Genomic DNA, 26,277 nt, shown 5'->3' on the forward strand with positions numbered 1-26,277 from the left:
GAAGCTGGAATAGACACAGCTAGGACAGATTTTTCCTACTGCCTGTATTAATTTAGCCCCGAGAGGGTTAATAGACTAAACCAGACAGAAACTACACAGAAGTCAACAATCAAGCACAAATCCCACCGCATGTCCAAAGTAAACAAACAAAATACCAAAAACCCCAAAAGACCTAAACTACACAGCAGAACCAACCGGAAATGTTCCGTGAAAACAGAGACCGAAAGGGCGTCAAACGCACGCCCTCGGTCCGGGCAGAACATGACACGGAGAACACGTTGGGGAAGTGTGCTCTGGAACAGCGTGGTGGCGGTGGTGAAGAAGAAACAAAACTTCTCAAAGTCCTGGATCTTTAGTTGCAGAGGATGAAGAATTTATTCAGGTTTCCAGCCATTGATCACATGGTCACCTCCATAAGAGCAGGTGGCCGGGTTCCGAACGCTACTCCGGCTCACGTCCGACATCCAACACGTTACATACTAAGTAGGGGTTACATGACTGGTTGGTTTAAGCCACTTGTTTATTTCAACCTACCCTCATCCAGGTAAGATTTTCTACTCTGGGTTTTATGGTTTTTGAACAGTCTGGACACCTTAGCCCCAAATGGACATTCCAGGGTTTACGGCCCGATACAGTTGTAGACGAAGAGTCCGCTCTCCTTTCAGGGGGTCTGCAGCAGATACAGGGTCCAGAACACACTGCACGTTTTTCGGGCACTAAGCAGATTACACGGCACACATTTGCTTTATATATAGACACTTTGACAACAAGAGGAGGAAAATGAAAGCTAAAAATTACAGCTGTACACAAAGAGGCAGAGCTGTATGCAGAAAACACTGTAGAACTTTCCCTCTAGTTCAACCCTAAAGTTCCTACTTAAGAAACATAAGGTCACACATACTAGTTGGTTCTATAGTACATAAGTGCACCGCACTGAACTGCCTTTAGTACAGTTACAACATATGCATCCAAGGTATCCCTTTAAAGCACCAGTAACAACCCCCGTTTCTACCCAAATGTTCCATAAGTGCAGTAAGGACCAGGACCAGTGCATCCAGTGTCCATCGTACCACAGACAACTGGACACTTTCGGAAAGGCCACGTCATTCATGGAAAGGCTTTAACAAGCACACATGAGAGACATGTCCTTTTCCGTTTTTCCCGTCCGTTTTGCTTCCCTTTTGATCTCACATGGCATCAACTCTGAGGGGCAGGAGATGGTTCTACGGAACAAAAGATGACGACATGAAGAATAAAGTGAACAACTGAATTCACAACAAACACAGAAAAAGAGAAGTAGGAGCTGAAACAGGAACATGCCAAAGGGCTCAGTAAAAATTTCGTTGGAGCGAAACGTTGTTCCTTATTTCAACTTTGGATTCCAGATTTTGTAAAGTACAAAATCTGGGTGACTTATGCATATGGAGGAGGCAGGAGCAGAAAGGACAGAAAAAAGGACAAACGTTGCCTAAGACACGTATGACGGAACGGCAGTACCTTTCAAGACCGGAGGAGGCCGTGTGACCTGCACTGCGTTGCTCTGGGAAACCGCCTCCACCATCCAGGAGAGGACGCTGGTGCAATATGCCAACTAGGAAAGAAAAAAATGTTCACGGTTTGGTGGTGACAGTGTAATTGCAGACTATAAATTTTGATTATTTTTAAATTAATCAATCGCCCAAGATTTCTCCAGCTCATGTAAGGTGTAAATGTTCATGCACCATAACGTTATGATCATGCCCAGATAAGCCTTTACACAGTCGCTACTCCTGCATTGTATGTTAATGTCTGTGTATCTTTTCAAAAAGATTTAGAGGGAAAAAAAAAAAAAAATTAGTAGGAAGGTGATCAGGATTCGTCTATCCTGAATTTTGTGCACCTACTTGTGTGATGAACATCGGTGCATAAAGTGGAAAGAAAACTAGGTTTACTTAAGGATCACATGTCTGCAACTATGTCTCTCTTTCTCCTAATGTAATGTATAAATTGTATTTCTCTGAGATGTGCGTCGCTTTGGAGAAAAGCGTCTGCTAAATGAATAAATGTAAATTATATTTCAGAGAAGAACAGGTGCGTGGGGCTGCTTGTTACCTGCTTCAGATGAGTAATAATGCACTTAAAAAATACCTGGAGATAATTTGAATAAAGAAAACTCCAACATCTCACCAGAATTGAAGCTGCACAGCGATGCTGACAAAAACTAGACAGACATACATACATAAATAAATAATAAATACCTCTGATTCCAACACTTTGAGTCTACGATCATTATCTCGAATCTCAGCCATCTGTTTCAGAACATTGTCCACCCTGCACATGATAAAACGAAAAACAAACAAGTCCATGCTCTGTTAAGTAGTCACAACACACACGACAATATAACCACACTGGAAAATAAGCAATAAATAACTAAAGCATAAGGAGTGTGAAGATATTATAAAGCCTTGACCCATCTCAGGTGACCTTTTTTACCCCATTTAGCATCACAGGGGTCTGGATCAATCCAAATGGTATAATGCACGATGCCTGTCACGTTATAGCAGGGACAGAAGCGCACACACACACACACGCACCTCATCTGAACCGCTTGTCCCATACGGGGTCGCGGAGAGCCGGAGCCTAGCCCGGCAACACAGGGCAGAGGGCCGGAGGGGGAGGGGACACACCCAGGACGGGACGCCAGTCCGTCGCAAGGCACCCCAAGCGGGACTCGAACCCCAGACCCACCGGAGAGCAGGACCTGGTCCAACCCACTGCGCCACCGCGCCCCCCGTGCACAGACATTATAAGAGCAATTCACAGTCTCCACTTAATTTACCTGGAGGGCATCTTAAATGGGTGAAGGAAAACAAAGTGTAAGGAACAACACAGAAGAACAAGCAGACAGACCGAGGGAAGACCTGGACCCAGAGCACTGGAGTTGTGAAGTGAAAACGCTCCCCTCCGATGCACCTTGCCATGCAAAGACAGCCATACCAGCCACAAAAGACTACTACAACCATTGCCCCATAACACGGTTTTATTTGTTCGCTGAAATCACCACATTAGCCAAATTCTTTGTGAGGCCTTGAAGTTATTTTTTAATTTACATTATTTTTTTTTAAACGGGGTGGGGGAAAAAACTGTTCCTGTACCTAAAATGAATTAATATTTTGTAGTATTTTTAGGTGACAATGAGCATATTTTATAATATCTAAAACCAAATTATGCCTGGCTTGTCTTTCAATATTACATTTTCGTTTAATCACTCATCATCACTACCACACAGATCCCCAACGGCTGCACTGAGTGTGCTATTTTAATTATTTTATGATTACCCTAATCAAGGACAGTGATTGGTTGAGACTGTTCCTGTGAGAGGAAGTCAGAAGTAAGAAACACATATGGTAGCTGGTTATTTCATGGAACAAAAGCAGTATCCACATGCTTTGCAAAGTGAAAAACATAGCAGCCAATGAATAAAATACCTTTTGTTGAAGTAAAATGACAATGCAGTGGGTAAAAATGCCGTTGCAGAGAAAGAGTGTGCGTATAAGAAAGAGTGTACATTTTTACCACCGTTGCAGGATTTTTGAACGTTTTGAACGTTCTGGTTTTTGAGGGCTGGGTGTGTTCGAGTCCTGGCTCTCTATCCCCGACAGCGGAACATGCAAAGCGCTCATTCCAAGATTGCAGATCCAGGCTCCCAGAAGACCACGTGAGGGTGACGAGGGCGGAAGCCGGTTGTGAAGCGCGAGATGCAGGACAGATTACTTGGAGGAGGTACGCTTGAGCCGCTCCGTGTCACTCTGTCTCTGGATCCTGTTCTGGGCCGTCAGGAAGCACTCCTTCTGGATGGCCTCCCACGTGGTCAGCCTGTTGACCTTCCTGCTGCTCAGCTCCAGCGCTGCCAGAGTCACACAAACAGTGGATATTTACGCCGAAGGAGCTCCCCACCTGCAGCCTCGGCGCTGTTTATGTTCCGAAATTAATCGCTTCCTTGTTTTCACTGCTGTTTACATCGGGCCCCAAAATTATGACGCAGAACCCGACTGCAGTTTTCAACAACAATCGCTGGAACTAAGTACTAATACAGGTTGTTCGCTGCTGTGAATGATTATGTTGTTCACCTGTGTCCAGTGTCAACAGCGCAGTGCAAACATACTACATGTGACAATGTAACAGCTGTTGCAGTGTGCTCACCTTTTTACAACTTTATTCACTCTTTCATATTACTACTTACTTTTGAGTATTATAATTTACTATTAATTATTCACCATACGCTCTTCACATTTGCATTTATTCATCTAGCTGGCATTTTTCTCCAAAGTCACTTACGATGTTAAACTACTTACAATTATTTACACATTTAGACAGCTGAGAAATTTTGCTGGAGTAATTTAGGGTAAGTACCTTGCTCAAGGGTATTACAGCAACTATCAGCTACCCCATCATCTTTATGTGCTTTTATTAGGGTGCCTGTGACATGACCTGCTATAGAGAGTTCTGGAATACAAAGCACCTCTGTAACTTGGAAATTTCCCACAGACCCTTTGTTTTCAGAACATATTGATAATTATGTTTCGGGCTGTATTAAAAGATGGGACAGACGTGCGCTGGGGGCGAGCGCAAGCACACGGGACACATTAACATCAGCACAGCCGTTCATCCTTTGCAGACGTGCACATCTGTGACGGATAACATCTGGTGCGAATTGCGATAAGCCAGCTTTTTAAGCTTTCTTGAAACTACTGGAACTCCAAAGAACGTCAAGGATCAATTGCAACATCGCCCACTGCAATGAGATGAGTGCACAGTGTAAATGTATTACTTTTGCTTGTCTCAAGCGCAAATGATGGGTGAATAAAGGGTGAATGTGAAAATGTTTTTTCTTAAAAGCATTCCTCACCGAAGCGATAGTCTTTAATGGAGGGAATCTTGCGGATCTTCTTTTTGATGAAGAGGTGAAGGTGGGACAGGAGGATGAAGGGCGGCGGGAGCGAGGGCCGCGAGTGGTACTCCACTATTAGCTTGTAGCGCTGGTACTTCCAATAGATGTCGCTGTTCTCTTGGACCTTGGAGAACGTGTGGCTGAGCAACGTGGGGTGGGAGGGCAGCAGAGGGTAAGCAACAAGGAGTCTAAACTGAGCACAGCGATACGGATGCAGCAAGATGCTCGGAGCAAACACTCAGCAAGCTCTGCTGGCTGACCTCAAGTTTATCTTCAAAACTACAAGGAGGTGCAGCAGGGAGCAAAGTGATTAGAGCCGCCGCCTCTGGACTCTGTATAACTGGGTAAATCGCTGTAATCACGCCATTCGGAAAACCACGTGACCCCACCTCCCGTCTAGTGTGCTTCACTCACGCAGCCTTATTTTATATGAACTATCATTGTTGGTAAATTTTTGTTGCATCGGTCGTCTCAAAGAGTTGCACTACATACAGCTGATTCCAGAGTTCACGCACACAGCTGTCAGGAGTGTATTCGGAGGTCCGAGCCTTACCTGAACATAGCGATGAGCAGGTTGATCAGCAGGATGTTGGTGACCAGCAGGTACACGACGAGCAGCACGATCACCAGCCAGTTAGTATACATGTTCATGCAGGGCTCGTACCCGGCGTGGATCAGCGTCACGTTGTTCGTGCAGTTCCCCGCGTCCGCCTTTGCCACTGGCGGCACGTAAACACAGGCAGCAAACAAAAGAGCGGAAGACAAAGAGTGAAAAAAGGTGACACGCTTGGCGCCACTGGGCTGCAGGAACCCCTGTGGAATGACCATGCGAGCAAAATGTGCACAAGTTTTAATAAGAAGGAGAGAAGTCACTACTGTAATTACAATGATGACACCCTTTATGTTCTGAAGCACGGAGAGGATGCATTCTGTAAACAGGCGAACCCAAAGAAAGATTTTACCGTCTATGTCGTTCAAGGGTATCTGTCCGAATATGTAGAGGTACGGCCTGTAGAAAATGCGCCGCAGAACCCAGTAGGGGCGATGGTCGTACGAGTACAGCAGGGCCTGGTTGGTGACTCCGTAAGCCAGAAGCCACACCGCCAAGAAGAAAAGGAAGAAGAAGACATCCTTGACCTGCATGGACCAGACAGAAGCGGGTGAACAAATTAACGGAAAGGAGGAACATTGAGAACCACTATAGCGTCACTGTTTGTTTGCAAAACACTGAATACAAGGTTATAAAATTATATAAATATATATATTTTTTTTTAAATGATTTTTTTTTTTTTTTTTAAACTGTGTTCACCCAAGCCAACTTTCTCTTTAACCCAGGGTGAACAACGTAAATATTTATTTTTAGCTCAACTCCGTCTACTTGTTGCCCAGTGCGGACAGTGAATAATTATTAAAGGATTCTCATGTAATCTCCACTAAACTGTGCTGCCGTCATATTCATGACTTGAGGCAAGTGTTGCTGTGTGTTTCCTTCGCATGTCACTCAAAGAGGAAAAGTCTGCTTATTTTTTTTTTTTTTTGTTTTTGTTGGGAGGTAAAGCTCATATAAAGCTGCCCACGCTCCAACACTCACCATCTTGCCCACTATAATAATCTTGGGGCCCATCTGCTTGTGGATGGCGAAGATGTGGATGAGCCTCAAAGTAAACACGAGGAAATCGAGGGACAGGATGGCGCGACCGACCTGGTAAGACTCCTCAAACATCCTGAAAAAGCGATGAGAGGTGAGCAGGTTTTCCGCTGCCCACCGGGACAACTCATCTACAACAGCACTTGTAAATAAAAACAGGAAATATTAAATAATTCATGCACTGTACCATCATGTCTGTTAAATGCTTTCATCTCTCTGAAAAAGAGGAATCCCTTCGGCAACGTTTCACCGTAACGATATACAAATATTTCATTTCCATCACCGCACACCCATCCTCACATAGCGCAGTCAATTCACCCCTTTAGGCAAATTCCCACTCGACACCGAGTTTGCACCTCTGTGCCGAAACACGCGATACGAGCCAAAAACCCGTTGACAAGGTACAGAGGCTAAAATGCCGTCATTCGTATTAAAAATTCTACTTAAATAAAAGCGATATATTTTCATAATCTGTTTTTCATAGGATGGGGATGAAAAACGAGCGCGTGTGAAATTGTTCCACCGTTGCACTTAAACGACTGGGTCACCGATGGCGTCAAACAATTCCGAGCAACAAAGAACGACACGTTTAGTCAAGCAACAGGGCATCATTTACAGCGAAAAGGGCTCCAGTGAAAATGCTGTGTTCTGTAAAGAGTCTCGGTCCTGTCGCCGCAGCCCACGCTACCTGCAGACGAGGGCGATGACGAAAAGCAAGAGCGCTGTGAGGTCACACTTGTTCCACACATCCTGGATATAGGTCTTCATTCTCCGAGACATGGACTTGTTAGAAATAAATAAAGTCTGAGAGAAGACAGAAATGCGTCTGTTAGCGATGGTAGAGCCAGTGGAGTGGATGAGTGATGTAGATACAAACAGACGTATGTGCGCTAAGTGCATTGTGCTCCTTGTAAGACAAAGATTCAGAGCCTACAGACAATTTCCATTAAACGGGCAAAGCCTCACACTGGTTCCTCACACCAAAAGTCACTTTTTTTTTTTTTTTTTTTTAAACTATGTTAAACAATGAACATAATTATATTCCTTTTTTCAAATTGCCCATAACATTATTGTTGTGATTTCATAATAGCAATATAATAGCGCAAACTTATTTCTACTGCTTGCCTTTGTTTGGGCTACTTCTTTTTAGAAAATGCAAATGAATAAAAACAGAGAACAGAGTGTTTGAACTGTAAACACACGCACATTTTCAGAACCGCTTGTCCCATACGGGGTCACGGGGAACCGGAGCCTAGTCCGGTAACGCAGGGCGTAAGGCCGGAGGGGGAGGGGACACACCCAGGACGGGACGCCAGTCCGTCGCAAGGCACCCCAAGCGGGACTCGAACCCCAGACCCACCGGAGAGCAGGACTGTGGTTCAACCCACTGTGCCACTGCACCCCCCCGAACTGTAAACACTTTTCATGTTTTATGACTGTAAACATTCTCGCCATTCAAGAAAAATGTCAAAAATCAGCAGAAAACTCACCATATAAATGGCACGCATAGCGTACTGAGCCCTGTGTGTTTGCGTATTTTTAAGCAGTTTTACATTTACACAGTCTATTCCTGGAAAATAATTTCAAAATATACAGTATATATTTTTTTATTCATCACATCCACAAAGCTTTTTCGAATTATGCACAACTCTAGGAGCAAACACAGCCATATATACTGTGTAAAAACCTACTGCACTCTTCTGCGTCAGACTTTTTCTTTTCTTAAACTTTACATTTCGAATAAAGAACAAAGAATTTTCTTTTTATTACATATTATGTATGACTTATTTTTTCTACTCCATAAATACATGAACTTGTCTTTGTTTTGTCAATTTGTTTTTAAAAGGTTTACTAGGTCTAAGGTGAGGGGGCCGCGGTGGCACAGCGGGTTTGACCGGGTCCTGCTCTCCGGTGGATCTGGGGTTCGAGTCCCGCTTGGGGATGCCTTGCGACGGACTGGCGTCCCGTCCTGGGTGTGTCCCCTCCCACTCCAGCCTTCCACCCTGTGTTGCCGGGTTAGGCTCCGGCTCCCCGCCACCCCGGTTTCAGAAAATGTCCGTGTGTGTGTGTGGGTCTAAGGCAAGGTACTAATGGAAATTTTATTATTGCAGGGAACTGTGCACTGAACCCCTGCCAATATACAGCCTTATTAAATAGTTGGTGTTGATGTGAACAGGGATACTATACCGTGCATGTGACTGAATATTTTTACCAGTGTAAAGATTGGAAGGATAGAGAGCTCGGCACGCAGGCCTGTCGCTATACCTGCCGGATCTCCTCGCAGACCAGGGTGAAGGCCCAGAAATACAGCACCAGCTCCGTAGGGGCGGGGCCGAACGGCGGAGGCGGCTTGAAGTCGACCAGTAGCACAAAGGCAAACAGGAAGAGGAAGAGGAAGTACATCAGCACGTTGACGAAGAAGACCGTGACCGGGGCGATCCAGAACTGCCTCCATCGGGACACCAGGAACGGGCATTTACGGCTTGTGGGCGCCGGCGCTGAGGGGCGACACAGCGAGAACGGTTAGTGGGCCAAGGCAAGAGTAGCGGGACGACAAAACGTACGTTCGTACAAAGGACGACACAAACAGACCGTTAGGTGAACTTCTCAGCACATTGTATTCAATCTCTTCTTGTTCGCTGAGAGGGAGACAATATGTAGAAAGGATGGTTACGCTGCTGGTGGTTCATCAGATCTGCTCAGCGTAAGAATAGCACACAAAAAAAAAAAAAAAAACTACACAAAAACATGCAATATTAATCTTTACCTGGGTTTAATGTCTTTCAAAGAGAAGATGGTCTCTCCATAAAAATTGTCACAGGGGTTATCAGGGGGAACGTCCTCATTCTTCACCTCCTCTTCCTGCTCCTTCCTGGGAAAGGAGGATGAGATGAAGAGGGGAGAGCGTAGGGTGGACGTCACAGGTGAGTAACTCAGACTGGAGAACATCTGCTGCAGGCTTTCAGAGCTCCTAGTTTCAGAGACGCTCTCAAGTTATTTCAGAACATCCTCCGATTGTTACTCAGGTCAGGTCAGCACGTGCAAACTAAACGCTACTATCATCCGGCTGCACCGCTATGCCTGCAATGGGCCGGGCACCTGCCAGAACAGTGCCGATGCCTGTCTGTAGGACTCGAGAGCCCTGCGGATGGCCAAAGTATCTAACTTTCTTCTGCAGTACAAACTAATGATGTGTGTGAAAATTCTAAGGAAATTCCAGAATGTTCCATGCCCCTCTGGAACGTGCCAGGAGGTGCAACAAGAGCATGTGTGAAATAATCAGTCCTTCAGTAACAATGTGGATGAACATGAACGCTAGAGTGAGGCTGGTAATAAAACAGTTGACAAGCTTGTGATCCATAAATAAAGAGTCCATCTCAGACTGTTCCGGAAGACACTCACCGGAAGGAGACGAATGTGCTGTAAATGAGGGGGGGGAAGAAAATTGCAAGGAAGAGTTTCCATATTTGAGTGTTGCTCTCCATGTCTCCCCACCAGATCTGGGAGAGCAGGGACTTAGAGAAGGAAAGAGTAACAAGAGAATTATTAAATTCAAGCTTTATGGGGGGAAAAAATATTTCCAAGACAACTATGGAAAAAAAAATGCAAAAACCACAACTTTAAAAAAATAAAACTAATGCATTAATTAATTAATAATAACAACAACAACACTTTTCTGTGATTTACATGAGGGGCGCGGTGGCGCACTGGGTTGGGCCGGGTCCTGGTCTCCGGTGGGTCTAGGGCTCGAGTCCCGCTTGGGGTGCCTTGCAATGGACTGGCGTCCCGTCCTGGGTGTGTCCCCTCCCCCTCCGGCCTTACGCCTTGTGTTGCCGGGTAGGCTCCGGTTCCCCGCGACCCCGTATGGGACAAGCGGTTTCAGACGGTGTGCGTGCGTGCGTGCGTGCGTGTAATTTACACTGCTGGCCGTCTAATAATGCGACAGGTATGGACGAGCAGCGTTTCCAGCTCTACGGACACGGGGGGTATGTAATCGGAAAATTTTCCAAAGGGTATTACAATAACCTTCAGAAGACAAATTAAGAGACTAACATTTAAAACCCACCTGTACCCGCCCACCCGCCGGACAATAACCTCAATACATTTTGGCCATTCCTTAGACGTATCGGGGTCCCTGCGCAAGAGGACGCACCTGCACGCCGTCGTTGCTGAAGAAGAGACGTGCGTCCGCAGCGCTGGCCATCTGGAGACAGGTGGCGCCACCCCATACCGTGGACTTGGTGATGAGAAGCGTGAAGGAGCGGCACTCACTGCTCTCGTAGCACTTGCGGTACACATCTACTCAGAGCAGAGGGGTCGAGAAGAGCGCCCGCGTCACACCCTCCGCAAGCTCTAATACAACGAACAAGTCGCTGACCAGGACCGACTAATCCGCACTCACTTGAGTAGCTACTCAAATATTTCTTTTACTTGCCTTTAATCATGTAATAATTTAATAGTGAACTGCAAACACACAAAGGTATATACGTTATGTGTATTTATATATGCATTTACATTTATTCATTTAGCTGACGCTTTTCTCCAAAGCAACTTACAATGTTAAGGTTACAATTATTTACCCATTTATACAACTGGGTAATTTTACTGGAGCAATTCAGGGTAAGTACCTTGCTCAAGGGTGCTACAGCCAGAGATGAGGCTCGAACCTGAGACCTTTGAGTCCAAAGGCAGTTGTTCTAACAACTATGCTACCAAATATACACAAATATATACCCATACAGCGTGTGTGCCTACAGTGCTATCTGAAAGTGTGTCAACCCCTTGTGTCCCTTAGTTTTACCACAAAATTGTAATTTAATGAGAAGTAGTGTTTCTCATGTGATATAAGTGCATAGTGATCATTTCCATATGTTGTTTAGAGGAAATGGTATATAGTAGAAATACACAAGTAGTGCAAGTCCAAAAATAAGCAAACCCCAAGCTGCACTGGTTAAACCAAGTAGGTAAGTTGAATCAGGAACTAAAATCAGTCATTTATTCATTTTATCGGTTTAATTTAATATTTAACAAGTGTACTTTAATATTCTATTCAAGAATAATAACCGTCCCTGTAGGGATCACATAATTTCAAGCAGCACTGTAGATGTTGCTTTATCTACAGTATAATATACAATATTTAATATATATTTTTTCAAAAGCTCTCCCAAACACACACCTTCACTTCTACTCACCGTGCGCCAAGCTCTCGAATTTACTCGCCAGTTCCTCCATTGAGCACTCAGTCTCAGTGTCCTCCTCCAGCCTGGAGAGCTCCCTCAGTATCTTACAGGCACCGAGGGCACTGAGAACCGACTCCTCTGCCTGGTAGGATGGAGCAAGGGTGAGGAGCGAGGCCCCTGCCACAGGGCCACAGGGCTGGGAGGGGCCCGGCCGTGCAACACACTGCCAACCTTCAGAGTACAATGACTGAACAGCGTACTTACGACATGAGTGCTTCGATCCTGTGTACGACAGCTGCACTGGGCCCTGAGATGATCCAGGCCAACTTGCACCCCCGCCAACCCCAGCGACCTGTGCCGGACTTACCATCTCCCAGAAGAAGGTGGCCATTTCTCGGCGGTTCTGCAACACAGCCCAGATGAAGAGGGCGGCCCAAGGAGACGGACAGCTCTCCTCTCGGTATTTACACCTCCCCTTCAGAAACTTGTTCACTTTCTAAGGGACACAGAATTAAAGTATTAATAAAAGGTATTTCCTTATCCAATGAAACATATTATACATACATAGATCCATACAATGACAGAGAGAATTTTATTTATTTAATGAAATTTATTATCATGGGATTTTATTTCACATATACATTGCTGAGCAATACAAGGAAGAAGAGAAGTACTAGTCTTAATCGACTAAACCTTGAGAGCCCTTCTTGTGCTTATGTCCTTGTCCAGCTCCAGGGGGTCATAATAAAACGGTTGGCACACATCACCCAATATATCGGACAACACCCGCGACACCTGTGCGAAGGAAGAGTCACGGTTAAAACATCAGAGACGTACATGAACATTAACAGCAGCTCTAACCACTATGCTACCAGCTGCCCAAAGCGGAGCAACCGAAACTTAATCCATTATGTGTACAGGTGTATATTTTAGCGGAACGAATCCACTCAGCGTTAATGGCATTAAGGACCGGCGCACTCTGACCTCGTACAAGGTGAAGGCGCGGCATCCAGACAGGGCGTCCTCCATGCCCTCGGCAGTAAGGCTGCGGGCCATTTGGAGGGAGGAGGCGGAGCCGCCGCTCTCCTGGCGCTCGTTCAGGCGCCGCTGCAGCAGTGCGCAGGCCACCGAGTTGTCGGACACGGAGCTGTAGAGCGCCTCCAGCCTGCCGTACGTCAGGTAGTTTATGATATTCAGACCATTCTCCGTGAAGAGGCGCACGAACTGGGGCTTGTCATTCAGCAGGGCATCAGTGAAGGAGTCCTTTAGGTCGTCATACTTCAGCGGAGGGGCAGCAGTACACACAGGTTAAAAAAAAGTACACACTTGGACTGGATGTGTGACATGAGAGAACACGGTCAGCAGTTGCCGTGTGCAAGAACTCAGGAAGGCTTACTTGAGAAAAATGTGCTCAGATTATCATTTTCATGTCATACTGTAACAACGTAGGCACATGTGACACGTCTAATACCACGTACAAGTGCCTCCAGAGCTCACATACAGTAAATAATTGTGATCTCAAATAGAAGGATATAAACTCACAGGTAACCATGGAAACAACATGTTGGTATTAAGGTTATGCTACATTATTTCAGTATCTTACTCACGATATTGGGTCTTCTCATTCAGATTTCAAATATTATTATTACAGAAATATCAGATTTTAATTAGAAAAAAGGTGTTATTTTAATTCTGATTAATTACAGCCACTACCTTTGAACTGGAAAGACTGCTATACTACTGGTGAAGTTACTCCAAATTAACATGGTCAGAAAATTACCCATTAATTGTCTTAATTAACTGTAAAAGGCTTAAACCTTTAAGTTGCTTCAGAGCAAAGCATCAGCTAAATGAATAGATATAAATTCATACTCTGTTAATCTGATAAAAGGTCACGCTATTAGCTCCACAGCTCTATGTTGGTTTTAGTATCTGCAAAGGACAAATGTGGACTTCGTAACAAGTTTTTTAAAAACATAAGAAAAAAGCTGCAGCTAACTTTTAAACTGTATCCACTTTCCTTCATGCTACATGCCTCTCTTGCACGCAACTGAATTTACTGAATACGAAATCAATAAACTATTTATCTTATCTCTTCGGCTCTTTGAACAACCCGCCCCTCCTCAGAGGGTTGAACGTCTCCTCCACGTGACCACAGGGCGATGCTCACCTTCCACTGAATGTCGCCATTGAAGAGCTCGCTCTTGGCAATGTCCACTCTGTTCCAGGTGACGGCAAGCTTCAGCTCCTCCGTGTGCGGACTCGCCTCCTGGGTCTGCTTGTACTTACGAGCTGAGAAACCCGGAAAGAAGAGCCTCAGACTGGAGACGCATGGACAAAAAAAAAAAAAAAAAAAAAAGCCCAGAACCAGATCTCCTGTGTGACTCAGGAGAGTTTCATCACCTCTGACAAGGACTCTGAGAAGAACTGTGTCAAAATCATCGGGTCCCTCCTGCTCTTCGTGGTAGATAGTGACCAGGTCCCTTTTCTGATAGATACTGAAGGCCTGGTGGGGAGTAGGGTGGGACAGAGGACAAGGAACAAAGAAAAAGTAATGCAAGATCATAAATCATCTGGAGTGATAGAAAAGTGACAGATATTGCCTGTCTCAGCCTTTAAATCCAGGCTTCACACATACACGTTCACTCTGGCATATCAAGAAGCAGTGTAGTCCCAGTTGGCCATGCTTTTTTCCTTCTGTATTAACCGGTCTGACCGCTTTAAGTCATAATTTAGCAACAATTTCTTCAAAAACCACCTGCCATGATGATGACACATACGTTTGTGAACTGGGACATCAAGTTAACCCTCAGCTGCAATATTATTATTTTGAATCGACTTAAAGTCTTTTTTAATCTAGAATGCCCAGGAGGGGTGGGCAGCCACTGGTACTTATACCCCCAGAGGTTTTCTTTTTCCTCCCTTGACTTCGCTGGGAATTTTTTTTGTTCCTTTCCTCCATGACCAGTAGACATACTTACAGCTTTAATAACTGCATGGATAATGTATTTCCCTAGTATATAGTCAACTGTCTTATTTATCAATTTGTTCAGTGCTCCGTGTTACTGTGTGAGCAGAGCGCTTTATAAAAATAAATTGTATTGAATTGAATATTAATACCAGTTAATTCCAACACATATACCAGTGGTGTCCAACCGTCTCTGACCAAGGGCCACATGTGTAAAAACAGTAAGTGACAGACTGAATATTAAAAGTCTACATTGAAAACTCATTCTTTAATTTATTATACTTCATTTAGACATTGTGCGTGTTCAAGTGTGTCTGTAACCATCATCATGCGATTCAAAAGAATTAATATTTCTGGTAGGAACAGCATATATTAACAATTACAAATGTTCTTGCAGGCCACACGTTGGACACCCCTGACAAATACCAATGAATACACCAATATTAACTATATTTACTACTGTTGTTGTCAGTGCCGTGTCTGGTGCTGCAAACCAAGCCCACCCTCTCACCCTCTCAGTGAGCTTCTCCATCTTCCCCTCTGCACCTGGGGAGAAGTACTTCTTCACCAGATCTCTGATGTGCTCTTGCAGGTCATGGCTGGGCACCTGGCCCGCCGCTTCGGCGCACGGAGGACCCGAGGACGAGGAGGAAAAGTCTTCAAGAAGGTCGCAGATGAAGTCGGCCGCACCCCCTGACCCCTCCAGGACCAACCAAGGTATGGAGGTGCGCAGAGACAGGTCCATACGCTGAGAAAGGAGCACAGCGTCAGTGTGCATGGTCTGTATGGGTACGAGGGATTTTGCGTCCTGACGCACTCACCTTCAGCATGTTGGCGTTGCCCGCTATGAGCATGCACAGAACGGGGATCTCGATGCTTCCGCTGCCTGGCAGACAGACGGCAACAGTGAGTTCGCCAAACACCAGCAAAGCTCACATGCCAGACAGACTATTCCCAACAATAAATAAAAGTTTACAGAAACCATATGCAATTTATTTAATTAAAAAAAAAAAAGATGCAAACAACTCACAGCATTTTATTGAAAGGCTAAACTGATTTATTTATTGCTTTTACATAATGATTTCAACTTCACACATTTCTTATTCACACATATTTATTCATTTTACTCATGCTTTTTTCCAAAACAACTTACTATATTAAGCCACCAACTTTGATAAACCCATTTACGCAGGCGGGTAGTTTTTTTTTTTTTTTTTTTAACTGTATCAATTGAGGGTAAGTACCTTGATCAAGGGTACTACAGCAGGAGATGGGATTCAGAAGTTAGACCTTAAAATACAAGTTCTGGAGCTCCCATTTGAATTCTAACAAAATTAAAAATGTCACATTTTGCTCTTTTCAAACTATTAAAGTCCAGTTTTTACGTCTTTAAAAATTGCATCAGAAATATCAGCACTTAAGGCAATAAAAAATATTTCCATTGTAGTCAGAAGAATGCTTGGATGACAACTATCAAGAAATTCAAACAGTACCCAAACTTTTTTTTTTTTTTTTTTATATTAAATTAGCAGCATTTCCCCTTTTATTTCTTTCAACTAAATTTATGCTTTACTGTTAGGCAGAAAAACAAACAAAGTGGAACAAAAACAATACAATTCCAAACAATGGTGACTCCAAGTATTTGGTGACAATCTTTCTGATTCTTAGGGTAATGTCTGGAACTAATAAAAGGCATTCATTCATTTTTCCAAGTAAAGGACAAAAAGTATGCAAATCGTCCTCGGTTCCCGTTGCACACACTCACCCCAGATGCCGGTTCTCTGGTGGGAAATGAAGTCCTCCAAGGAGGCCCTGAAGGCTGCCTCCCCACCGCTTCGCCCTACAGTGCCATCGTCCACCAGCAGGAAGGCCTCGTAGTTGCCGTCCAGGCTGTGGGAGTCACGCGAGGTGTTCGGAACATAGTACTTGGCCGGAAAGCTACCCTGGGGGGGGGGACATAGCCGACAAACACACACAGAAAGGGTCTCCATGTGACTGCTGTTGCGCAATCTGTTTTTGAGACTCTATGTGTGTGTGTGAGAGAGAGAGAGAGACAAGGCCGTGCTACCTTCGGGTTGACCAGCTGTTCTCTGTTCTGCACCATGCCCCAGGGAGCGATGCCCAGGGCGATGACCGTGGAGCAAGAGAATGAGGAGGCCGCAGCTTTGTGGTCCTTAACCGCCTCCCCCACACACCGTCCCACACCCTCTCTTAGCCCGCCTGTCAGTATCCAGGCTCCTGAAAAGCACGGGGGAAACATGGTGATCAGGGTTTCCTCTTGGGGACACAACACAGTGATCTTTCTATTTTATTTATCTATAACTACTTTAAAGATCATACACAAGATCTATTTCGAATAAGACTGCATTACACTGTTACATTTATTCATTTAAGCAACATACAGTGATTAACTAATGCACCCATTCCTCCACCTAAGAGTATAATTTGTTCCTGGATATCCATTTGTTAGGCAAAAATTCACAAATCAAAATTACATATATCACTGTTTATTTTGGGGAAAAATCCCAATTAATCCCAAGTACACCAACCAAAAACACCCAAAAACCCTAATTAAATAAGAAATAATATTCCCATCTCGCTAGAGAAAACAATAATAAAAATGTGCAACTGCTTAAGTAAACCAATGCCGTAAAAAACACAGTACTGTACACAGAGATATAACTAATTTATTAAATACAATTGTTAGAAGACACTATATATGATACTACTGATAAATTAATGTCTACCTCTGTTTGTACTATATTTATGCACGTACTGTAAAAACAAAGATAAATTAGATGAAAAATGTTACAAAAGTATATTCCTATTTTCTGATAAACTTACATTTATTCATTTAGCAGACACTTTTGTCCGAAGCACAATACAGCTCAGAAAAAGTACAATTTATGCATTACATTGAGAGAAAGAGACATGGCTGCAGACATATGACTCAAGTAAACCTAGTTTGTTACCTATCACTTGCTGCACCGAGGTTCATCATTCAAGCAGGTGCATAAGACACAGGACAGACAAATCCTGACACCCTCCTACCATTTTTTTTTTTGTTTTTAAGATACACAAGCAAGCAAATACAAGGCCAGAGTAGTGGCTGATAAAACGCTTTATCCGGTGATGCTCATGAAGTTACAGTGCATGAACATTTATACCGTACATGAGCTGGAGAGATCTTGGGCGAAATGGGTCCGGGAAAGGTGAGTTTTCAGACCCTTCTTGAATGTAGACAGAGTTTCCGCAGTTCTGAGTGACAGGGGAAGGTCATTCCGCCACAATGGAGCCAGAACCGAGAATCCCCGAGCTTTACCTTTTGTGCGCAGGACCACCAAGTGAGCAGAAGTACACGAGCAAAGGGGTCTAGCTGCGGTGTAGCGGTTGATCAAGTCCTGTAAATAGCTGGGAGCAATTCTATTGATGCATTTGTAGAGAATAACCAGGGTCTTGAATCTGATTTGGGCAACTATAGGAAGCCAGTGCAGAGAAATGAGGATATACGTGGGAATGATCTGGCAAATGGGGGGTGCGGTGGCGCAGTGGGTTGGACCCCAGTCCTGCTCTCTGGTAGGTCTGGGGTTCGAGTCCCGCTTGGGGTGCCTTGAGACGGACTGGCGTCCCGTCCTGGGTGTGTCCCCTTCCCCCTCCGGCCCTACGCCCTGTGTTACCGGGTAGGCTCCGGTTCCCCGCGACCCTGTATGGGACAAGCGGTTCTGAAGGTGTGTGAGTGAGTGAGTGAGTGAGTGTGTGTCAGAGATCTGGCAAATCAAGCACAACTCGTGCAGCAGCATTTTGTAGAAGCTGCAGAGGTTTGATGGCAGTAGCAGGAAGGCCACACAGGAGCAAGTTGCAGTATCCAGACGAGAAGTCACTATGGCCTGGACAAGTAGTTGGGCAGAGTCAGTTGTGAGGTAGGGATGGATCCTGCGGATATTATGCAGGATTGTGGCTTTGATGTGCTGAGAGAAAAAGATAGACTTGCGTCAACAGTTACTCCCAGACTCTTAGCCAAGGCGGTAAGCAAGGTGAGCGAGTTGTCCAGTTTGATCGACAGATCGTGACAGGAGGACGGGCCAGCTGGAAGGTAAAGAATCTCTGTTTTGGAGAGGTTGAGCTGGAGGTGGTGATCAGACATCCATGAAGAGATGTCTGACAGGCAGGCAGCGATGTGTGCGGAAATGTCTGGCATTCCAGGTGGAAAGGAGAGGAAGAGCTGGGTATCATCAGCATAGCAGTGGTATTTGAATCCATGGGAATAAATTATCCTAAACGTAAATACAATCAATCAAGTTAACAAGTCAGTTAAAGAAAACCTGACAGGCAGGAAGGTGACGAGAGGAGTTGGCAACAATTTTCCTTTTATCTGCAAAAAAAAAACATAGTCAATCAGATGTGGAGGTAATAAATACAAACTGACTGAGATGTATTGACGTCCCGTCCAGGGTGACGAGGCGACCAGTGTATTCATTCATCAAACATCGCAAATAACATCCATTAACAAATGTGGCCAACTTTCGAGAACTTTCTTTTACAATTTGATGTTCGCTCACATTAGAAAATTAGTTTTAACTTAACTCGTTCAATTAAAAAGGCTTCAGAGAATACCTTGTTTATTTAAATAATTTAACCTGTGCATTTTCACAGTTCTTTTAAAACATTTACGTCCATACACTTATGATGACAACATAATACCGACTCACGGAATAACTAGTTTTTAATTAAGACCTGTTTAACCAGTACGACTCGTGGCCAGTCGCTAGAACACTTGCTGACCCGGGGGGAGGTCTTGAGGAAAAACAATTCGGCTGTCAATCAAACATAATTCTAGCTCTGATTGGTCTCACGGCTAGCGAACTTCGAAATCAGCTGACGGCAAAGACATTTCTAAAGGTTCCTGGGAACACGAGCGACAGACAGCAGACGAGAGCGAACAGGTGAAACGCACACACGAATATTGACATGATTTGAAAATAAAAATGTTGCACGTGGAAAATGATAAAGCAACGAAAAGAGGGTGACAAATGTAACAGTAAATAAGTTAAAATTTCTTTACAAATGCATTCTATTAAAAGTAAAAAAAAAAAAAAGTACATTTGAGTACAAGTAACTTTACAATAACCGACCGCACGCTGTTAGTACTAGTTAAAAAGATGAGCCTGCAGAGACCATCTGACCCCGACTTTAGAAAGTGCTGGAATCCCTAGCATCACTGACACAATTTACACTACTGACATTGTTTCACATCAAAAACAAGTACACTCAGCTTTTCATGTTCGCATTCCTTTTTCTTCATCACATTCTTTTGCTTTCTCCATTGTTTGCTCGGGGACAACAATTTTTTAAAAATCATTTTTATTGGATAGCATCAACTGCTCCCTTTGTTAGTACACTTTACCACAGCAACTGTCATTCATCATCCGTGAATATCACTACAAAAAAATGTTTTTGTGAAAGCTTCCTCGCTGTTCTATGTCAGTGTTTTTTTTTTTTTTTTTGAAGATCTACACTTGGAATAGAGGTAAGAACAATGAACTTTGTTTTTATTTCATTATATTTTACATCTAACATCTATTTTCTTCTACTCTAAATTACTAATTATAGCAGAAATTAAAGATTTATAATTTATAGTTCCTCTTTTTTTTTTTTTTTTTTTTTTTTTAAGGTTTACCAGATCAAGGCAAGTGATTCACGAAGGCCTAGAGTCATGAAATAGAGAGTGAGAGCAGCAGTAAGAGAGTAAAGCGTACAACGTCTTGACAGGAGTGATACAAAGTGGTGCGGAGAGGTGGACTGAGGGTCCCGTGTGACCATTTCCCAGTATCCTCGGGCCCAGAGCAGGAACTCCTCTTGCCTCCCTGTCTCTCGGAGGAAACCTCATTGTCATCTAATTTAGCAGCACAGCTCCTCCATTCGGCACGGGACATGTAGCAGGACCACAGCGTTTACGCAAAACTGTGTCCAAAATCATCTCACAGCAAGACACACTACTGAGGATGTCGACGAGGCTGGAACACACATACCCGGGTGGGTCTTGTTCGGACTGTATGTGCACAGGCAGGCATGAGCTGGCACGAGCTGGCACACATTCACACCGACATTCATTCACGTAGCAGCCCATGTTCAAAGCGAATGAAAGGAAGGAGAAGGGTAGGGGGGGGGGGGGGGGGGTCACCTGTACTCTGCGCAGCCCTCACGAGCCCCTGCCTGAGCACGTCTCGAACCCAGCTCTTCAGTTTCATCTTGCCCTCTCCTCCTGCCACAGACACTACCAAGTTGGGGCGAGGAATGGCCCAGTCTGTGGTCAGCAGTTTGTACACAACATCTGGCTGGGTGTCACAGGAGAGGCGTAGGAACTGTGGGAGAGATGGACAGAAATTTAACACACACACACACACACACACACACACGCACACACGCGCGCGCGCGCACACACACACACACACACACGCGCGCGCGCGCGCACGAGCGCACAAAGGGCAATTTAGAATGACCAATCCACACAAATTTAGGAGAAGAAATCCCAATCCCCACACAGACTAAACTGGCACCGCTGCCACCTGCTGTGCCACCATGATGTCATAGGTTGTAATTCGCATAACAGATCATATATTTAAATGTAATTATATCTCACAAATAACCAAAGAACAAAAATTTCAGCATTTCATAATATAACTTTATGAAACACTGATGCAAAAACACAGCCATATCTATAAAATCACTTATAAGTCAAATAATTTATTTTCTAAAATGTGTTTTGGAGTCAAAGCAACCTGGGATTCCTTGATCCCTTATTTGCGGGCAGTTAAACACACACACAATATAAAAATGTGGGGTTGCCTCCGCTCAACTCGCTTCCGCAGTGTTTACAGCTCATGTCCGGTGCTTGTGAATGCTGGTGATCAGTAACAAGTTGACGAACGTTATACATGTTTATGGGATGAATCAACATTACACAGGAGTTGGTGCAGACAACATTTTTAATTTCATTACTTTTAAAATAGTTTTAATGAAGCTGAAAATTTAAAAATGAAATTAATGTGAAAATAAAACTCTTACAGGGGATGTTGAGCTTCACTGCAATTTTAACATAGGTTTTTAAAGAACCTAACTGACGAATGAGCGGTGAGACACCTATCATTAATCACTAACGGACCGTAACTTGGGGCGGTGGGTTTGGCCGGGTCCCGCTCTCCGGTAGGTCTGGGGTTCGAATCCCGCTTGGGGTGCCTTGCGATGGACTGGCGTCCCGTCCTGGGTGTGTCCCCTCCCCCTCCAACCTTGCACCCTGTGTTTCTGGATTAGGCTCCGGTTTGCCGCGACCCCCGCTCTGGACAAGCAGTTTCAGACTTTATGTGTGTGTGTGTGTGTGTGAGAGATTGTAACTTCATGGTAAAAGAACTTTGGAGGTGCAAATAAACCAAGTTTCAAACAGACTTTCAGTTTTAATTGTGTTTGTGAGGTTAGGGGACAGTGTACCTCTTAATACCCCAGTGAAACTGGTGTGAAACAACAGGGATGCGTGCACCTCTCTGTAGCACCACACAGATTCCATCCTCCATCTCTACTGGCAGGGCACAGTGTTGGCGGCACTCACGCGACTCTGTCTCTTAGACGTTCCGGCGAACTGCAGCGCTCCAAAGGCATCTGTCGGATATTCCGACGAGTGCTGGGCGCTGTCCCACTGGTTCACGATGGCCGTCCCGAAGCAGTCCTCCATGGCCACGCGGGTATGCATTTCCTGTGGTGCCCCACACTGACACAGAGCCCCGTTGCTGGGGGGGCAGTGGACACAAAATTGCTGAACCAGGCATAAAAACACACTCACTTCACATCCATTTCACAAACATACATACCGTACCTAAACGAGTCCTCAACAAAAGTTGTACACACTCTCTTCTTGATCATTTTTGGTATCCAGCTCTGCAATAATGAGAAGATGCTTTTATGTGGTTTCAGTGGAAAGAAATGCAAGCAAGTGTTCTACATTAATGCCTTTCAATGGCTTTTTGTGAAAATGGAAACTGGTCAAACCTAAACCACGGTAAATGATATTAACAACATTAAAAAAAAAAAAAAAAATGTGTGTGTACATACATATATATGGAACAAATCTACAAAGGGGTGAAGCAGGAGTAGAGTATACAAGATATCAGCACACCATAAATTTCAGTATAATCATTAAGATTCTGCGTGCCTGAAGTCCTGAAAATTAATCTTCCCTCTCCTTAACACCTTCTTTAGATCAAATTAATTTCACACTTTTTTCCCCGTTTTCTCAAACACATTCCAGAGAAAACGAAAAATTTAACCTGTCTCCTTAACAATAATTTCCTCTATTTAAAAATGTAACTAAAAAAAAAAAAAATCTAGTAAGATTTAATCATCTCTATTCTTCTATTGTTGACTTAACATCGGGTGACAAAGCAACAGATCACCAGATCCTTCTCAGCAGACTCAAAAATATACCCTTTCTCACAGGGTGTGTGTTCTCACCCTTCACATCATCCTTTCCTGGAAGGCATCAGTCAAGCCTTGCTTGGACTACCCCAAAGTCGAGTATCCAGAGCCACAAAGTTCAGCCTTACTCTTCTCTTTCTATGTTACCCTTCCTGGGGACATTTCTGCTGATCTTACATTGTTATGCAGACAGTAAATTAGCAGTTCCTAATAGCTGTGGAATCCAACCTTAAACAAGAGAGAAAAAATTAACCTTCTTCCCTTCAGTTGAAGCAATGCACACCTAAGAGGTCAAAAATGACAGATTACCAAGGATTCTCCTACAGCATTCAGTCAACATCACTTGGACAGGTGAGTAGCCAAGGCGGTGCAGTGGAACATCAATTTTTTTCAATCAAGGCTTGAAGACACTCATTCTTTAAAGCTGGTCTAATTATATGATGAACATTTTTAGCTGAGAATGCAGCTGTAATAGTCAAAACAAGTCTTTAGCAGCTTGCACAAGTATTCTCTGCAACTACTTGTCGGTTTATATGCTCCTTTCCAAGACATTTCATTCAACACGAAACGCTCTGCATGGGCTTGCCTCTTCTAATCTCAGACTTCCTCGTGTCATATTATCCATTTTGGCTTCCTTGCTCACCAGTTGCAGCTTACTTGAAATTCTCAAAGAGAAGGAAAAAGATAACGAGAAACACGATATTTAAGAATACGGACTTGAACCTGAAGGTTGGTCCATCAAGCCCCTGGAGAACTCTGGCTGTTTTATCCTTAAGATAGAAATTTATCTTCAGTAAATTCTACACCTGAATAAATAAGTGGAATCATAAGTAGTTTTGGAATAACGTTCCATCTAGCCAACAAAAGAATTGTGACAGGCTAATCTAGACACCCAATTTTCGGACTACTATAGAGCATCTGCTGAAAAAATTCTCAAAAAAAAAAAAAAAAAAAACAAAAAAAAACAAACGAGTGGTTCAGCAAAAAGGAAGTTCAATGTTACAGCCCGCAGACATATTGGTATAAACGGACAGAGGGAAGGAAACCGACACAGTGTAGTTTTTCTATTATTACTTCTCGCTGATGCCTACAAAACCACAAAAATAAAATCATCCTCAAACTATTTTAATCCATAAGAATGAAAAAAATCCAACACATAGTTCTGCAATAACAATTCCATCTCTGAGCTTCTGCTCCAGCACTGAGGAGCTGAGACTGATGGCAATGGGAAATGAGCTCAGGAGTAAAAGTTTCCATCTCTCCAACATCTCTCCAGGGAAACTTGATGTTCCATGGAAATAATGGCAGCGGTCCATTAAAAAAAGGTTATAAATGATCATATAAAATGAGCAGTAGATCATTTGGCCCCAGAGTCTAGTCTTTGCTTGCTATGGATGCTCTGTTTTGGACATGCAATGACACCGCATTACACTCTGAGGTTTATTTTTCTCCCTGTTCCTTGGCTTGGGAGTTTTTTTTTTTGTTGCTGTTTTCCTCTCCTCACTTGCCAGACAGCTTACCTAAGTACAGCTTTTCAGTGACTACTTTATTTTGTCTCTGCCTTCTCATCACTGTCTGCGTTAGCTGTGCGAAATGCACAGCTCCAGGGCTGTGAGGTTGGACCTCGATTCAAATCCGGCTCAACCTGTATGGAGTTCGCATGTTTTCCCGCATTCGCGTGGCTTTCCTCCAGGAACTCAGGTTTAACTTCAAGTAAAGACTGCAAAGAGTGTTTCACGTGCCTTGCGATGGACCGGTGTTCTAACCAGGGTGTTGTACCCTGCCTAACGCCCTACGCCTGAGGAGAGCAGGGTCAATTGCTCTTTACACTTTCCGGGGAATTCGTTCAACTGAAATGAGTACTAATAATAGGTTCTTTTCACGGACGTGTCTGGACAGAGTTGACTGTTTCTGACAGCGACCCGTAAGACGAGACCGGTCCAACTGTTCCTGTTGCACCTCAGAGTAATCTAGCATCTACCCATTTTACTGTCATAAATTAAAAATGGAATCTCTTTTGTGTAATAAAAAAGGTGGGTGGGGAACCACCGCATAACTGGATCAAATGGAAATGATGTAACTTACACAAACACACTGGACTGGGTGTGTTGCTGCGCTGAGGAGTGTCAATAAACAGAAAGTAGTAAGTGTGTGTGTGTGTGTTCATGATCTGTCTCCGGGATTGTACAGCACACAGTACACACACTGCACATGATTTTACACTGTACAGCATTCGCATTCTGGGCTTTTACTAAAAACCTGCCGTGTCGTCAGACTAGTGAGTGTGAATAAAAGTAATATATAGCGACACTGACGACAGTGCTGCACACTGACAGGAATGTGAACTAAATCATGGCGGGAAATCTTCACCGTTTCCACACTAGAAGACGTGCAGCGGTCGGGCGCCAAATTGTAAGTTTAAAGCGAAAACACTCGACGACACGACACGCGCACTCGTCTCGAGGAAGGAGCACCGCGGCGCCGAGGCGGTTATAACGGCGAAAAATGTGCATTTACGCCGGTTTCCGCGCTTTTCGCACCGCCATGCATGCGGCCCGCGACCGACTCCAAACGGAGACGGGACAAGTGGTTCTACCGCACTGTGTTCGCACGTCACCACCTCGCGGCGCTCCACACAGAACCCACCCGGGCGGCCGTGCGCGAGCGAGCGAGCGAGCGGCGGAGGCGCCTTACCTGCTCTTTCTCGGGGCGCCGAAGGGCTCCGCGGCCGCCTCCCTCGGCCCTCCTGGACTGTCCGCGCCCGGCCATGGTGGCCTCTCGTCCCGTTGCTGCAGTTCAGGTGGGGTAGATGTGGCGGAGCCGCGGCGCGAGCTCATACAAGTGAGGGTGTGGCAGAAAACGCGCCGCGCGACGCCTTCGCGCACCTGGCGCTGGCCCCCGTGCGCGAGCAGTCCTGGTGCCTCCCGGAAGTTCGTGTGTAACTCCTCCGGGCACTACTGCCAATTTCGATAACGTATTAACGCCGTAATTTTCATACCCTTACATTGTTTATTCTTTAAATTGTATAATATTTTGTAATTCATTTTGTAATATTTTTGCTCCCTCCTGCTGGCAGGTCGGTGCA

General features: G+C 44.4%; 1 protein-coding gene across 2 annotated transcripts; it reads right to left on the minus strand.

Moving 5' to 3' along the window:
• Positions 1 to 422: 422 nt before the first annotated feature.
• On the minus strand, positions 423 to 26,219 carry LOC108925154 (transient receptor potential cation channel subfamily M member 4-like). Of its 2 annotated transcripts, XM_029246857.1 has the most exons (28): positions 25,887 to 26,218; positions 22,594 to 22,655; positions 22,330 to 22,507; positions 20,908 to 21,088; positions 16,795 to 16,964; positions 16,492 to 16,669; positions 15,548 to 15,612; positions 15,238 to 15,474; positions 14,162 to 14,264; positions 13,929 to 14,050; positions 12,743 to 13,036; positions 12,452 to 12,553; positions 12,126 to 12,254; positions 11,771 to 11,900; positions 10,732 to 10,877; positions 9,981 to 10,093; positions 9,346 to 9,450; positions 9,171 to 9,217; positions 8,844 to 9,076; positions 7,267 to 7,382; positions 6,522 to 6,654; positions 5,893 to 6,067; positions 5,484 to 5,649; positions 4,889 to 5,070; positions 3,754 to 3,886; positions 2,238 to 2,310; positions 1,498 to 1,591; positions 423 to 1,223 (listed from the first exon to the last, which is right to left on the minus strand). In XM_029246857.1, exons 1-28 carry the CDS (start codon positions 25,959 to 25,961, stop codon positions 1,198 to 1,200), a joined length of 3,768 nt encoding a protein of 1,255 aa, XP_029102690.1. In that variant the 5' UTR covers positions 25,962 to 26,218; the 3' UTR covers positions 423 to 1,197. The 2 variants fall into 2 exon arrangements, with proteins under 2 accessions (XP_029102690.1, XP_029102689.1); XM_029246856.1 differs by having other exon boundaries at positions 11,771 to 12,254; positions 25,887 to 26,219.
• Positions 26,220 to 26,277: the final 58 nt, after the last annotated feature.

The sequence above is a fragment of the Scleropages formosus genome, chromosome 20, assembly GCF_900964775.1.
Source record: "Scleropages formosus chromosome 20, fSclFor1.1, whole genome shotgun sequence".
Classification (NCBI taxonomy): Eukaryota; Metazoa; Chordata; class Actinopteri; order Osteoglossiformes; family Osteoglossidae; genus Scleropages; species Scleropages formosus.